Genomic DNA, 16,246 nt, shown 5'->3' with positions numbered 1-16,246 from the left:
ACACTTCTGACATAAAACGCTGCTGTGGCGGGGATGAAATACACACACACATGAAATACAGCATGTGATTTATGTCAGTGAGGCTAACATCTGGTTAAATGCACCATGCTCACAGACAGAGAAGAGTTTAAACATCGCCCCGCAGGCCGACCCCTGGGACCACTAAAATACAGCACGCTTCTCGCATCTGTAGGAATCCTATACCCACAGTGTGTATGTGTGTGTGTGAGTGTGTGTCCTCTACAGAACAGAAATAATATTCTCCAAAGGCATGGCCAGTGTTCCGTGTACAGAGCGTTGGATCAGATGTTCCCTTTTAACATCAGCCCAGCAGTATGACTAGTGGTCATTGTGCTATTGGTGACCTGACAGTGTTAGACTGGTCCCAGATCTTTCCTGCCAACTCCTATGGTCACTGGTCAGACAGCAACCTTAGGACCTATACAACACAAATAGATCTGGGAACTGGCTATGACAGTGCTGACTGTCTGTCAATGTTTAGAACATACACTGACCACTTTAACGAAATGATTAGAGGCTAGTGTATTTACATGACCCCTGTCCAGTTTGTACTACCATGTACAGATACTTATGCATGCAAACATGTACTCATAGAACTAAATAAAGAGAGAGAGGGAGGAGAGAGAAAGTAAGAGGGAGTGAGAGAGAGCCCATTCATTATCAGGCCAGCCCGTTCTCCTCCAAAGGTTAAAAGTCAAAGGTTGGAGGTTATCACCTGGTCCTAACTAGCCGTCTGGCCTGATAATGACAGGGGTCAGAGTTCAACATGCCTCACTGCACTGGGTCGCATCGAGGTGAACTCCTTAGTCACACAGAAACCCTCAGTGTGTGTGTGTGTGTGTGTGTGTGTGTGTGTGTGTGTGTGCCCTTGTCTTATTGTCAGCAACACACAATTAAAGTCCTGACCCCCTCTGTATAGCAGGCCTCACTGTGTTAATGCATGGGAACTCTCACGGTGGAAAGACAGTTTCTCTCTCTCTCTCTCTCTCTCTCTCTCTCTCTCTCTCTCTCTCTCTCTCTCTCTCTCTCTCTCTCTCTCTCTCTCTCTCTCTCTCTCTCTCTCTCTCTCTCTCTCTCTCTCTCTCTCTCTCTCTCTCTCTCTCTCTCTCTCTCTCTCTCTCTCTCTCTCTCTCTCTCGCACATGCACGCGCGCACACACACATACACACACACACAAACAGCCTCTCTCTCTTTCCGCCTTCTCTCTCTCCCTCTCTGCTCTGCCTGTTTTGAACGATTCACTTGGAGGCTGTTGCATCTTATTCATCCCATAGAGTAATAGATTGTGATTTCTCTGGGGTTGTGGTGTGTTGGCTGGCTTCCCAGTTGTCTCAGTGCCAGGGTTTGTGTCAGGAGAATGCATTCCTTCTATACAGCACAACCAACGCTCTGTCCTGTTTATTCATTAACAGGGGAAATCAATTAGACTGGGCTGGCTGCAGTCAGTGAATAGGTCCCAAATGGCACCCTAATCGCTATATAGTGCACTACTTTTGACCAGGGTCCATACTATATTGTCTTGTGATGTAAGTGAATTGAAGAAGTTACTTTTAATTAGATATTCCCTTAGCAATCATGAATTTAAAGAAATTTGATTTGTGATTTTTTTCCCTTGTCCAAATATACTCTGTTATTATGCATTTAAATTAACAATCAGGTAATATACAGTGCCTTTGTGAAAGTATTCAGACCTCTTGACTTTTTCCACATTTTGTTAAATTACAGCCTTATTCTAAAATGAATTAAATAAATGTTTTCTCTCCTAAATCTACACACAATACCCTATAATGACAAAGCTAAACAGGTTTTTAGACATTTTTGCAATTTTTACATAAGTATTCAGACCCTTTGCTATGAGATACGAAATTGATCTCAGGTACATCCTGCTTCCATTGATCATCCTTGAGTTTCTACAACTTGATTGGAGTCCACCTGTGGTACATTAAATTGAATGGACATGATTTGGAAAGGCACACACCTGTCTATATAAGGTCCCACAGTTGACAGTTCATGTCAGAGCAAAAACCAAGCCATGAGTTGGAAGAAATTGTCCTTAGAGCTCCTAGACAGGATTGTGTCGAGGCACAGATCTGGGTAAGAGTACCAAAAAATGTTTGCAGCATTGAAGGTCCCAAAGAACACAGGGGCCTCTATCATTCTTAAATGGAAGAAGTTTGGAACCACCAAGACTCTTCCTAGATCTGGCCGCCCGGCCAAACTGAGCAATTTTGGGGAGAAGGGCCTTGGTCAGGGAGGTGACCAAGAACTCGAGCTCTAGAGTTCCTCTGTGGAGATGGGAGAACCTTCCAGAAGGACAACCATCTTTGCAGCATTCCACCAATCAGGCCTTTATGGTAGAGTGGCCAGACGGAAGCCACTCCTCAGTAAAAGGCACATGACAGCCTGCTTGGAGTTTGCCAAAAGGCACCTAAAGACTCTCAGACCATGAGAAACAAGATTCTCTGGTGTGACTCTTTGGCCTGATTGCCAAGCGTCACATCTAGAGGACACCTGGCACCATCCCCACGGTGGTGGCAGCATCATAATGTGGGGAGGTTTTTTTGTGGCATGGTCTGGGAGACTAGTCAAGATCAAGGGAAAAATGAACAGAGCGAAGTACAGAGAGATCCTTGATGAAAACCTGCTCCAGAGCGCTCAGGACCTCAGACTGAGGTGAAGGTTCACCTTCCAACAGGATAACAAACCTAACCACACAGTCAAGACAAGGCAGGAGTGGCTTTGGGACGAGTCTCTGAATGTCCTTGAGTGCCCCAGCCCCAGATCCCGGACTTGAACCCGATCAAAAATCTCAGAAGAGACCTGAAATTAGCTGTGCAACAACGCTCCCGAACTAACCTGACAGCGCTTGAGAGGATCTGCAGAGAAGAATAGGAGCAACTCCCCAAATACAGGTGTGCCAAGCTTGTAGAATCATACCCAAGAAGACTCTATGCTGTAATCGCTGCCAAAGTTGCTTCAACAAAGTACTGCGTAAAGGATCTGAATACATACAGTATGTAAATGTAATATTTCTTTTATTTGTTTTTTTATTTATTAGCAAAAACATTTAAAAACCTGCTTTTGCTTTGTCATTGTGGGGTGTTGTGTGTAGATTGATGAGGGAAAAAAACAATTTAATTCGTTTTAGAATAAGACTGTAACATAATCAAATGTGGAAAAACCTGAAAAATTAAGTTACTGTATGTCAGCATATCTGCTTCTAAGTCCCTTGTCTGAATTCAACATTTCCAAATGCTTCGGTATTATAGTGAGGGAGGCTAGTGGGATGTTGTATGGGGAGAGAATCATGACAAAGAAGTATTTACTACAACTGTAAGCAAAGACCCAGCTTTGTTTGAAAAGTACAGTCAGCAGATGGCTAATGCATTTTCCCAATGACGTGCTATACCTGATCATAGCAAGCTTACTCACACTAACCCACAGGTATAAACACTGAGTGTACTAAACATTAGGAACACCTGCTTTTTCCATGACAAAGATTGACCAGGTGAATCCAAATGAAAGCTATGATCCCTTATTGATGTCACCTGTTAAATCCACTTCAATCAGTGTAGATCAGGTATCCCCAAACTGGGGTAAACGCGATGCAACCCCCAGGGGTATGCACAATGCCGTCGGAGGTACCCAAAATAAAAATGTGATTCAAATAAATAAATAAATGTTTGGTTTGGTTTTTTGGGGGGGGGTTTCAAACAGTACATTTATATTTTCCAACGGGTTATACATTTGGGTGAGGTTTTTTTCTCACCTGAGTAGCCTCGTTTTACTGCCAAAAATAAAATTAAACCATCTAGTGTTCAGCAAAATAACAACACAATGTCAAATACAGATAGCCTAGTCAAATAATTAACATCCAATCACAGTAACCGTTACTCTCTCATGGGAATTCCACTAATGGTACGTATGTAGCCAAACATAGCTGTTGCTCATGTTGGTATCAGTGCTGATGGCGCTAAAGCCATGCCAGGGAGACATAGGGTAGTGGTAACATGCGTGCAAGCAGTTGCTCCCGACGCCACTTGGGTACACTGCAGCATCCAATGAGAGGCTCTTGCTGCCAAGGGAATGCCTGACAGCTTGAAAGACGATTTGGACACCACAGTGAAACTGGTTAACTTTGTTATAGCAAGGCCCCTGAAGTCTCATGTATTTTCTGCACTATGCAATGATATGGGCACCGACCATGTAACGCTTTTACAAATTACAGAAGTGCGATGGTTATCAAGGGGCAAAGTATTGACAATTTTTTTTTAATTGAGAGAGGAGCTTAAAGTTTTCTTTACTGACCATAATTTTCACTTGTCTGACTGCTTGCATGATGACGAGTTTCTCACACGACTGGCCTATCTGGGTGATGTTTTTTCTCGCCTGAATGATCTGAATCTAGATTTACAGGGACTCTCCGTAACTTTATTCAATGTGCGGGACAAAATTGAGGCTGTGATTAAGAAGTTGGAGCTCTTCTCTGTCTGCATTAACAAGGACAACACACAGGTCTTTCCATCATTGTATGATTTTTGTGTGGAAATGAACTCAAGCTAACAGACAATGTCACATGTGATATAGTCGAAGCACCTGAGTGAGTTGGGTGCACAAATACACAGGTACTTTCCCAAAACGGATGACACAAACAAATGGATTCGTTATCCCTTTCATGCCCTGCCTCCAGTCCACTTATCGATATCTGAACAAGTGAGCCTCATCGAAATTGCAACAAGCGGTTCTGTGAAAATTGAATTTAATCAGAAGCCACTGCCAGATTTCAAGATTGGGCTGCGCTCAGAGTATCCTGCCTTGGCAAATTGCGCTGTTAAGACACTGATGCCCTTTGCAACCATGTACCTATGTGAGAGTGGATTCTCGGCCCTCACTAGCATGAAAACTAAATACAGGCACAGACTGTGTGGAAAATGATTTAAGACTGAGTCTCTCTCCAATACAATCCAACATTGCAGAGTTATGTGCATCATTTCATGCCTACCCTTCTCATTAACCTGTGGTGAGTTATTCACAATTTTCAATTAACAAATAAGGTTTTATATTTAAGATGGTTAAATAAAGAGCAAAATTATTGATTATTATTTGTGCCCTGGTCCAACAAGAACTCTTTGTGACTTCTGACGAGCCGGGTTGTGACAGAAACTCACACTCATTCTTATATTTAATAAATGTATCGTACAGTGTGTGTGTGGCAGGCTTACAATGATTACAAAAACAACATTTGAGATTGCGCTGACCCTGGTGCTAGAGGGGGTATGCAGCTGGAGGTTGAATGTTGAAGGGGTACGGGACTATAAAAAGTTTGGGAACCACTGGTGTAGATGAATCAGAGAAGACAGGTTAAAGAACGATTTTTAAGCTTTGAGACAATTGAGACATGGATTCTGTGTGTGCCATGGGCAAGACAAAATATTTAAGTGCCTTTGAACGGGGTGTGGTAGTAGGTGCCAGGCGTACCGGTTTGAGTGTGTCAAGAACTGCAACGCTGCTGGGTTTTTCATGCTCAACCGTTTCCTGTATGCATCAAGAATTGTCCAACACCCAAAGGAAATCCAGCCAACTTCACACAACTGTGGGAAGTATTGGAGTCAACATGGGCCAGCATCCCTGTGGCACGCTTTCGACACCTTATAAAGTCTATGTCTGACGAATTGAGGGTGTTCTGAGGGCAAAAGTGGGTGCAACTCAATATTAGGTAGGTGTTCCTAATGTTTTGTACACTCAGTGTGTATTACAGTGGTAAACATACTATTATCGGCAACCACATCCTTACCCCCGCTGTCTCCCCTCTTGCTCTCTTTCTCTCTTCCCTAAACGTTTGTGTGTGGATCAATGAACTTATTTCGGTCTCTATAGGAAATGGCATAAGACAACTGCATAGACATTCTTAATAAACCCATGTGATTTAACACACCCATGTGCACACACACACACACACACACACACACACACACACACACACACACACACACACACACACACACACACACAGGGGTATCAGAGTTAGTGAAATTGAGACGAGAGGCCTAATTTTAGTAATTTGCTTTGCTTTTCCCTTGATTTTCCACTGTAGCCTATCAGACTACACATGTGTGTTTCATGTTTGGACATACTGTATGACTGGTTCTCTGCTTCTACACACAAAATCACTGTTCATTAAACTTAGCTGTTACTGTTGCCATTTACCTTTCACACACAGACACACACACGCACACAAACACGAACACAGACACAGATGCACGCACGCACACACACAATCTAACCCCCCACCCCCAACACACACACACAGTAATGAGAAAACACACACACGAACACACATGCCACGCCTCAACACCAAAATATACAACTTCTCAAATTAAAACATTTTCTCCAGAGTAATTGCAGTGAAAACATCACTCAAGATCCTGCGCTATATATTCCCTCTTCAGCAAATAACTTCTGACAGGCTGCTTCTAAACAAGAGCTTCAGTCTAGACTAGGGCAAAAAACAGCACAGGCTGATCTATATATAGTGCATTCAGAAAGTATTTAGAACCCTTAACTTTTTCCACATTTTATTATGTTACACCTTATTCTAAAATGTATTAAATTGTTTTATTTCCCTCATCAATCTACACACAATAATACCATATAATGACAAAGCAAAAACAGGTTACATAAGTATTCAGACTCAGAACTTTGTTGAAGCACCTTTGGCAGCGATTACAGCCTTGAGTCATCTTGGGTATGACTCTACAAGCATGGTACACCTGTATTGGGGAGTTTCACCCATTCTTCTCTGCAGATCCTCTCAAGCTCTTTCAGGTTAGATGGGGAGACATATACACCTATTTTCAGCTCTCTCCAGAGGTTCGATCGGGTTCAAGTCCGGGCTCTGGCTGGGCCACTCAAGGACATCCGAAGCCACTCCTGCGTTGTCTTGGCTGTGTGCTTAGGATCGTTGTCCTGTTGAAAGGTGAACCTTCACCCCAGTCTGAGGTCCTGAGCACCTTGGAGCAGGTTTTCATCAAGGAGCTCTCTGTACTTTGCTCTGTTCATCTTTCCCTCGATCCTGACTAGTCTCCCAGTTGCTGCCGCTGAAAAACATCCCCACAGCATGATGCTGCCACCACCATGCTTCACATGGTGATGGTGATGGTGCCAGGTTTCCTCCAGACGTGACGCTTGGCATTCAGGCCAAAAAGTTCAATCTTGGTTTCATCAGACCTTTAGGTGCCTTTTGCCAAACTCCAATCGGGCTGTTATGTACCTTTTACTGAGGAGTAGCTTCCGTCTGGCCAATCAACCATAAAGGCCTGATTTGTGGCGTGCTGCAGAGATGGTTGTCCTTCTGGAAGGTTCTCCCATCTTCACAGAGTAACTCTGGTACTCTGTCAGAGTGACCATCGGGTTCTTGGTCACTTCCCTGACCAAGGCCCTTCTCTCCCGGTTGCTCAGTTTGGCCAGGCGGCCAGCTCTAGGAAGAGTCTTGGTGTTTCCAAACATCTTCCATTTAAGAATGATGGAAACAACTGTGTTCTTGGAGACCTTCAATGCTGCAGAAAGGTTTTTGTACAATTCCCCAGATCTGTGCCTCGACACAATCCTGTCTCGGAGCTCTAGAGACAATTCCTTCGACCTCATTGCTTGGTTTTTGCACTGACATACACTGTCAACTGTGGGACCTTATATAGACAGGTGTGTGTCTTTCCAAATCATGTCCTATTAATTGAATTTACCACAGGTGGACTACACTCAAGTTGTAGAAACATCTCAAGGATGATCAATGGAAACAAGATGCACCTAAGCTCAATTTCAAATCTCATAGCAAAGGGTCTGAATACTTATGTAAATAAGGTATTTCTGTTTTTTTTGTTTTAATGAATTAGCAAACAATTCTAAAAACCTGCTTTCGTCATTTTGGGGTGTTGTTATTATAATAATCCATTTTAGAATAAGGCTGTAACGTAACAAAGTGTGGAAAAAGTGAAGGGGGCGGAATACTTTCCGAATGCACTGTATGAACAAGCTGATTCTCTGCTCTACTGTAGCCTTCTACTCTACTTTAGTCCACTCTACTCTACTGTACTCTGGCTGTTGTATATAAGTAACTGCCTACACTAGCTGAAATTAATACATGTATTTTCAGTAATAATTCATTATATTGTAGCGACCTTAACCCAACACAGAGCTTTGTCGTGAAGAGGTTTGAATGTCTTGGTGTGAAATCCAAGGTGTTGGGCTGAAAGTCGGAAGGTCCAAGGTTCAAGTTCAGGTTGGGACTACCCTCTGCCTTTGCCACAATATCAATCACTCTCTCTCTATTTCTCCCCAGCATCTAAAGCCTGCCCTCCATGTGACAACGAACTGAAAGCTGACACCATTATGGAACATTACTGTGCCAGTGACTTTGGTAAGTACTACACACACACACAGACACACACACGCAGACACACACACGCAGACACACACACGCAGACACACACACGCACACACACACACACACACACACACACACACACACACACACACACACACACACACACACACACACACACACACACACACACACACACACACACACACACACACACACACACACACACACACACACACAGAAGTGTGACGTGTGATGTGTGTAGTTGGGTCATTCCACCAATTCAGTGCCTTTTGAGAAGTGTAACTTGGTCGGAAAAAAAGTTTGACTTCGCCTAATTTTTACATTCTGTCAACATGTTAAACTTCATAAGAAAACACGTTTTCCCATCTCAAAATAATATAGTAAGTGCTTATTAAGTGCCAAATAAAGTAACAGGGTTGACAATTTCATCTTAATTCAGCCATAAATCCCCTTGTGACATTGGGAATGGAAGCTTGTTGTGTGCAAAAGGTGTCAAATTGCCAAAAATAGTAAAACCAGCTCACCTTCTTTTACACTATGATTTATTTCACTATTAGATGTTTCATGCTTCTTTTGAAAAAAATAAATTAAAAAAGGAATAGTTTCATCATATTATAACGAGAGTTCAGTAACAGGGTTGACCTTAAATGAGGGACAGACGTAAATGATTCACTAATCACATGAAATAAATCATGATCTTCAGAACATATAAAACATCTGATTTATTGAATTCTCCATGTTGTCTTTAATAAAGGGCAATTCATTTAATATAACAGGCCTTGAAATTCTATATTGGTGCAGAATATTTTCATTTTAAAGGGACGCAAAAGTGGAACAACCCAGTTAACATGAATGGGTAATGGCATGACAGTTTTAGTTTGACAACTCAATACTGTAGATTGCCTTCTTACACACACACACACACACACACACACACACACACACACACACACACACACACACACACACACACACACACACACACACACACACACACACACACACACACACACACACACAAACACAAATCTCACTTCAGAGACGATGACAGTAATGAGAAACACATAGTATGAATAGTAAAAATAAATAAATAAAATCCACACATAAAACTGCATGTGTTCCTGCTGCTGAGGTAGTTCCTAGCTAAGACTTGTTTGCTACAACACCTTGCTGTTCAACTCTTCGTTCCGCAACACAAAATTCTAAAACTGGCTAGTTTAGCCTTCACTCGTCTCTCAGGCTTTTAGATGTTAACCAGATTTACTTTTCATTTGCTGCTATTGGGTAAAATTTGTCGACTGGAATATGAAGAAAAAAATGTATTATGATGGTTGTTTTCTTTTTTAGCTTACCCAAATTCAGCAACGTAATCTCATGACTTACTTTTGGATTACTTTCCCCTTAAGAGGCATTAGAAGACAGATATACTCGCTCAGGTGGAATAAACTTAAAGGTGCAATGTGCAGAAATCGCTCTGCCATTTCCTGGTTGCTAAAATTCTAATTGTACATCAAAGTTTTGTTTATGTGACAAAACAAGTGTAGATAATCATTGTACCATCTAAACCGCTGTAAAATATATATTTTCAATAACCAAAAGTATTGTATTTTCAGCTGTTTGAAGCTGGTGTACAAAACCGAAAGTCAAAGAAGCAAAAACAAAAATTATGAACGGGAAGCTTATAAATAGCGCACATAGAACAGATATACCACTTCTTAGACTTACTTGAGAATGAGAATGACAGATCTATGACTCACATTCTATGTGAATTTGGTCGGGTCGCCCAAAAACGTACATATTGCAGCGTTAAACTTGAATTGAAAACAGGAAGGTGTACATACAGTACCAGTCAAAACTTTGGACACACCTACTCATTCCAGGGTGTTTCTTTATTTTTACTATTTTCTACATTGTAGAATAATAGTGAAGACATCAAAACTATGAAATAACACATATGGAATCATGTAGTAACCAAAAAAGTGGTAAACAAATCAAAATATATTTTAGATTCTTCAAAGTACCCACCCTTTGCCTTGATGACAGCTTTGCACACTCGTGGCATTCTCTCAACCAGCCTTATGAGGTAGTCACCTGGAATGCATTTCAATTAACAGGTGTGCCTTGATAAAAGTTAATTTGTGGAACTTCTTTCCTTCTTAATGAGTTTGAGCCAATACATTGTGTTGTGACAAAGTGGGGGGAATACAGAAGATAGAACTCCCTATTTGGTAAAAGACCAAGTCCAAGAACAGCTCAAATAAGCAAGGAGAAACAACAGTACATCATTACTTTAAGACATGAAGGTCAGTCAATCTGGAAACTTTCAAGAACTTTGAACGTTTCTTCAAGTGCAGTCACAAAAACCATGAAGCGCTACGATGAAACTGGCTCTCATGAGGACCGCCACAGGACAGGAAGACCCAGAGTTACCTCTGCTGCAGAGGATACGTTTATTAGAGTTACCAGCCTCAGAAATTGCAGCCCAAATAAATGCTTCACAGAGTTCAAGTAACAGACATATCTCAACATCAACTGTTCAGAGGAGACTGCAACCACGACTAAAGGACACCAATAACAAGAAGAGACTTGCTTGGGCCAAGAAACACAAGCAATGGACATTAGACCAGTGGAAACCTATCCTTTGGTCTGATGAGTCTAAATTTGATATTTTTGGTTCCAACCGCCATGTCTTTGTGAGACGCAGAGTAGGTGAACGGATGATCTCTGCATGTGTGGTCCCCACAGTGAAGCATGGAGGAGGAGGTGTGATGGTGTGGGGGTGCTTTCCTGGTGACACTGTCAATGAGTTTTTCATTCAAGGCACACTTAACCAGCATGGCTACCACAGCATTCTGCAGTGATACGCCAACCCATCTGGTTTGCGCTTACTGGGACTATCATTTGTGTTTCAACAGGACAATGACCCAACACGCCTCCAGGCTGTGTAAGGGCTATTTTACCAAGAAGGAGAGGTATGGAGTGCTTCATCAGATGATCTGGCCTCCACAATCACCCGACCTCAACCCAATTGAGATGGTTTGGGATGAGTTGGACTGCAGAGTGAAGGAAAAGCAGCCAACACGTGCTCAGCATATGTGGGAACTCCTTCAAGACTGTTGGAAAAGCATTCCAGGTGAATCTGGTTGAGAGAATGCCAAGAGTGTGCAAAGATGTCATCATGGCGAGGGTGGCTACTTTGAAGAATCTAAAATTTAAAATAACACTTTTTTCATTATTCCATAATTCCATATGTGTTATTTCAAAGTTTTGATGTTATCACAATTATTCTACAATGTAGAAAACAGTAACAAATAATGAAAAACCCTTGAATGAGTAGGTGTGTGCAAACCTTTGACTGGTACTGTACATGTAATCAGATCCTCCCCAACGCTGATTACAAATAGGAAATCTAGTCAGCAGGTTGTGTTCAAGTTCAGTTTAACTGCATTTTGAAACAATTTAATGTGAATTGTGAAACAATTTAATCTACTCATTTTGATCCATTTCATATTTGAAATGGTACATTTCAGGCAATGTCCTGATAGTAACGTCCATACAACATTGAGGTAATGCATGGCTGCGGGAAGATGTTTTGGTTTGGGGGTACTGTTGAACAAAATAAAATAAAAATACACTACCGTTCAAAAGTTTGGGCTCACTTAGAAATGTCCTTGTTTTCCATGAAACGATATATGAAATTAGTTGCAAAATGAATAGGAAATATAGTCAAGACGTTGACAAGGTTATAAATAATGATTTTTAATTGAAATAATAATTGTGTCTTTGCTTTCGTCAAAGAATCCTCCATTTGCAGCAATTACTGCCTTACAGACCTTTTGGCATTATAGTTGTCAATTTGTTGAGGTAATCTGAAGAGATTTCACCCCATGCTTCCTAAAGCACCTCCCACAAATTGGATTGGCTTGATGTTAGCAAAAGACACCGTTTTTCTTACTCCACCATTTTTTCACTCCATCAGTAGCTATCACCAATTCGACCAAATAAAGATATAAATAGCCACTAACCAAGAAACAACTTCATCAGATGACAGTCTGATAACATATTTATTGTATAGCATATGTTTTGTTAGAAAAATGTGCATATTTCAGGTATAAATCATAAATCATAGTCTCACCAAAGCAACTAGAATAACTACAGAGACCATCGTGTATTACCTAAATACTCGTCATAAAACATTTCTGAAAAATACACAGCGTACAGCAAATGAAAGACACAGATCTTGTGAATCCAGCCAATATTTCAGATTTTCTAAGTGTTTTACAGCGAAAACACAATATAGCGTTATATTAGCTTACCACAATAGCAACCACACAACAGCATTGATTCAAGCCAAAAATAGCGATAACGTATAAACCACCAAAATATATAAATTTTTTCACTGACCTGCTCAGAATTCTTCAGATGACAGTCCTATAACATCATATTACACAATGCATATAGAGTTTGTTCGAAAATGTGCATATTTAGCGGCACAAATCGTGGTTATACAATGAGAAAAGTAGCCAAGCTGCCAAGAAAATGTCGGGAGAAATCTTGGGAGAGGCACCTATTCTAATCGATAAATAATCATAAACTTGACTAAAAAATACAGGTTGGACAGCAAATGAAAGATAAATTAGTTCTTAATGCAATCGCTGTGTTACATTTTTAAAATTAACGTTACTACAACATACAGCGTGCGTTAAAGCGAGGCTGCACTGAAATTAATGGCGGCTTATGCATTTTACATTTTTCAACAGAACAACGAATTAACAGCATAAATAGTTCTTACTTTTTGATGAACTCCCATCAGAATCTTGGGAAAGGTGTCCTTTGTCCAAAATAATCGTTGCTCGGTTGTAGAATGTCGTCTTCAACGTTGCAATTAGCAGTAAACATTAGCATGTGAGCCAGAGATACCCAACTCCCTAGAACGCCACAAAAATAAATACCCGAAAATCACAATATACTGACATAAACTGATATAATTCGGTTTAAAATAACAACATTATGATGTCTTTAAAGCCTATATCGAATAAAAACACAGCCGGATATTTCTAAGAGCTATAACCGAAGGTTCTAGTACGATATGCCAAGGTCCTCCGTGCGTCAGAGCGAAGAGGGAAAAGACCAGACACTTCCTTGCCAAGCTATTTATAACCTTTCAGATCTGCGTAGAGACTCCATTTCAAGTCTCACTATTCGCTAACATCCAGGGGAAGGCGTATGCAGTGCATCTCAACCAATAGAAGACAGGCAGATTTATAAACAGATCTCAGAGCAGCTTGCAGAATCCTGCATTCTCACATCCACATAGGAAAATTGCTCTAAGTCCAGTTCTGTTTCACTCACAGATATAATTCAAACGGTTTTAGAAACTAGAGAGTGTTTTCTATCCAATAGTAATAATAATATGCATATTGTACGAGCAAGAATTGAGTACGAGGCAGTTTAATTTGGGAACGTAATTATTACAAAGTGCTAACAGCACCCCCTATTGACAAGAAGTTTTAACACTATCCAAAAAGTTTAACCCATAACTTAACCATTCGGAATGATGCGGAGCAGGAGGAGCAACCCAGGGTGTCAAAACATTTACAAATTTGACGTTTGGAGAAACAGAAAAATTTGAAGTCAAATTTGTAAAACCGTGAGATCTTGTTGGGGTGAAACCTTAGCCAAGTCTTTTAGCTTGTCCCTACAAGACTAACTCTCAAAAACGTCTATGTTGAACTATCCCTAGATCATTGCCAAAGTCTTTAGAGTTGATATTGTTCTGGACTGGATACTGTGTGTAGAAATCATGTTGTGTTTGTGTGTTAGTTTTGAGAAAAGCCACACACGCTGTGTAAAACTATTCACTGAATGATTTTGATAATCATGGTCATTGCCCAAGCTGTCCAGATCTCTAGTGGCAATCAATCATTGTTAAAAACAAGCAACTAAAGCAAAGATATTCTACGTCTTTCAGGTTTTTGTACATGAGATCACAGAGTACACTTACCTATTTTATGTGTTTCAAAACAAGTTAAAGACTCATCCCAAAATGTAAGATATTAACCAAAATATTATTGCTGTCCATTACTCACAAGTTCATATGATACCAGCCATACCTTTAATTAATGAGAAGGTACTTCTGGTTGAAGCATAGCGGAACAGTGTCATTAATACAATTCCAAGAGAAACACAAAAAAGTGAATGTGTCCAAAATAGAACCCTATTCCCTACATAGTGCATAGAGCCTTATAAACCCTAATCAAAACCAGTGCACTGTACACGCATTGCACTAGCCATATGTCGCGGGTCACTACTTTAAAAAAAGGCAGAAATGCCTTCTGGAATGTGAACTTTCATGTGCCTTAATAACAGACTTGTATGCCATCTGTAAATGCGAATGAAAATGTTAAATTACGAGCCTACTGTAGTTGGTTTAGCCACAGAAAAAGACAGCAATCTTCCCGCTAGCCATGATTGGCTGAGATAATGAGTGGGCTGAACATGCCGAGAGATGAGTTTGGATTGGTCTGCCTTATAGCACGCTTCTGTGTACTTGAGCAGGTGAGTATGTGTAAGTAATCCTGTCTAACGCAGGTTTTTTATCTATCACATAGTATAACAGCATAAGTGTTGCTCACCACTTTCTGGAGGACCGAGTTTTGAAATCAGTGGAATTAGAGTATGACAGCTAAGTAGATGGAGAACACACCTTTCTCCGGATTCCATCTTCAAACTAAGGGCAACCATGGCATCCATGACAGGGAGAAGCGTCCATCTATGATGTATATGGGTAATATAGTCTAGAAAGCTATGCAAGTAACCATTTCAATAGAATGTCACTGCGACAACTGTTGATTCGCCTTGGCTATCTACTCCGATTTCAGAGCACGGGTAAGATAGTCTAGCTAGCTACATTTTCAGATATTACACGTTTCTAATTTTGACAAAAGGTCGTTTTCATTTCAAGTTAATGTACTGTTAGCTATCTAGCTAACATTAGCTGTCTGGCTCGCTAGCTAATGTTACATGTATGATCTTATTATTTGTATCTCAGAACCATATGCTTTGCTAGTTATAGCTAGCTAACATTGAACCTGGTTGGTTAGCTACCTGCAGATTTATGCAGGGTAGTAACGTCATGAGTTGGGATTATGGCTAATTGTTTACCTAGCTAGCTAGCTACATGTCTTAACAAAAGACTCCACTACGCAGGTAACCATTTCAATATAATGTCACTGCGACAACTGTTGATCGATGTACCTGTTAAATTCGCTCTGGCTATCTACGCCAATGTCAGAGCACTCAGCCTCAGGCAGACCGGCATTAGTTGTAAAAACACTGCCCCTCTGTGTCATTCAAACATACTTTTTATTATGTTTATTTGTACTTTTTAACAACTTTTATCTTTAATAATCATTCTATATCCCGCACAGCAACTCCACTCCCACTTGTCTCCTATTACACATCCCAACCCTCAGCTTCCCTCAGCCCATCCCATCTATCTCTGCTGGCCACCCACTTCGGGTTTCTACGCAACACATATCTTTGAACTATGCTGTGATGTTTAACGTACAATTTCAATCTATCTAATTGAATAGAATCCACAGATTGCGAGTTGAAGATAAATACTTTTATTAAGAGTATTAGTATATTAGTAATTGACTGACCGGTCTCTCCAGATCTCCAAACAGTTCTATTTCTAGGGTCAATTTTAGATCAATGCTATGCAGGGCAATACAAAAATAAATGGTCTATTGATTCTGTATCCTCACAACAAAATCTGCAGAGCTTCGATGATTTTATGCCCCAAATATTCAACATTTTGTT

The 16,246-nt window shown here is 40.7% G+C and overlaps 1 protein-coding gene across 1 annotated transcript in view; it reads left to right on the top strand.

The window, feature by feature from the left end:
* Positions 1-16,246, top strand: part of sfrp5 (secreted frizzled-related protein 5) — a 49,331-nt gene that overhangs the window by 9,119 nt on the left and 23,966 nt on the right. Inside the window, exon 2 of the mRNA XM_038990618.1 lies at positions 8,357-8,434. Within this exon, the coding sequence (XP_038846546.1) occupies positions 8,357-8,434 (78 nt within the window). The remainder of the gene's footprint in view (positions 1-8,356; positions 8,435-16,246) is intronic.

Source organism: Salvelinus namaycush, chromosome 4 (assembly GCF_016432855.1).
Source record: "Salvelinus namaycush isolate Seneca chromosome 4, SaNama_1.0, whole genome shotgun sequence".
Lineage (NCBI taxonomy): Eukaryota > Metazoa > Chordata > Actinopteri > Salmoniformes > Salmonidae > Salvelinus > Salvelinus namaycush.
This window is presented reverse-complemented; position numbering and strand designations above follow the sequence as displayed.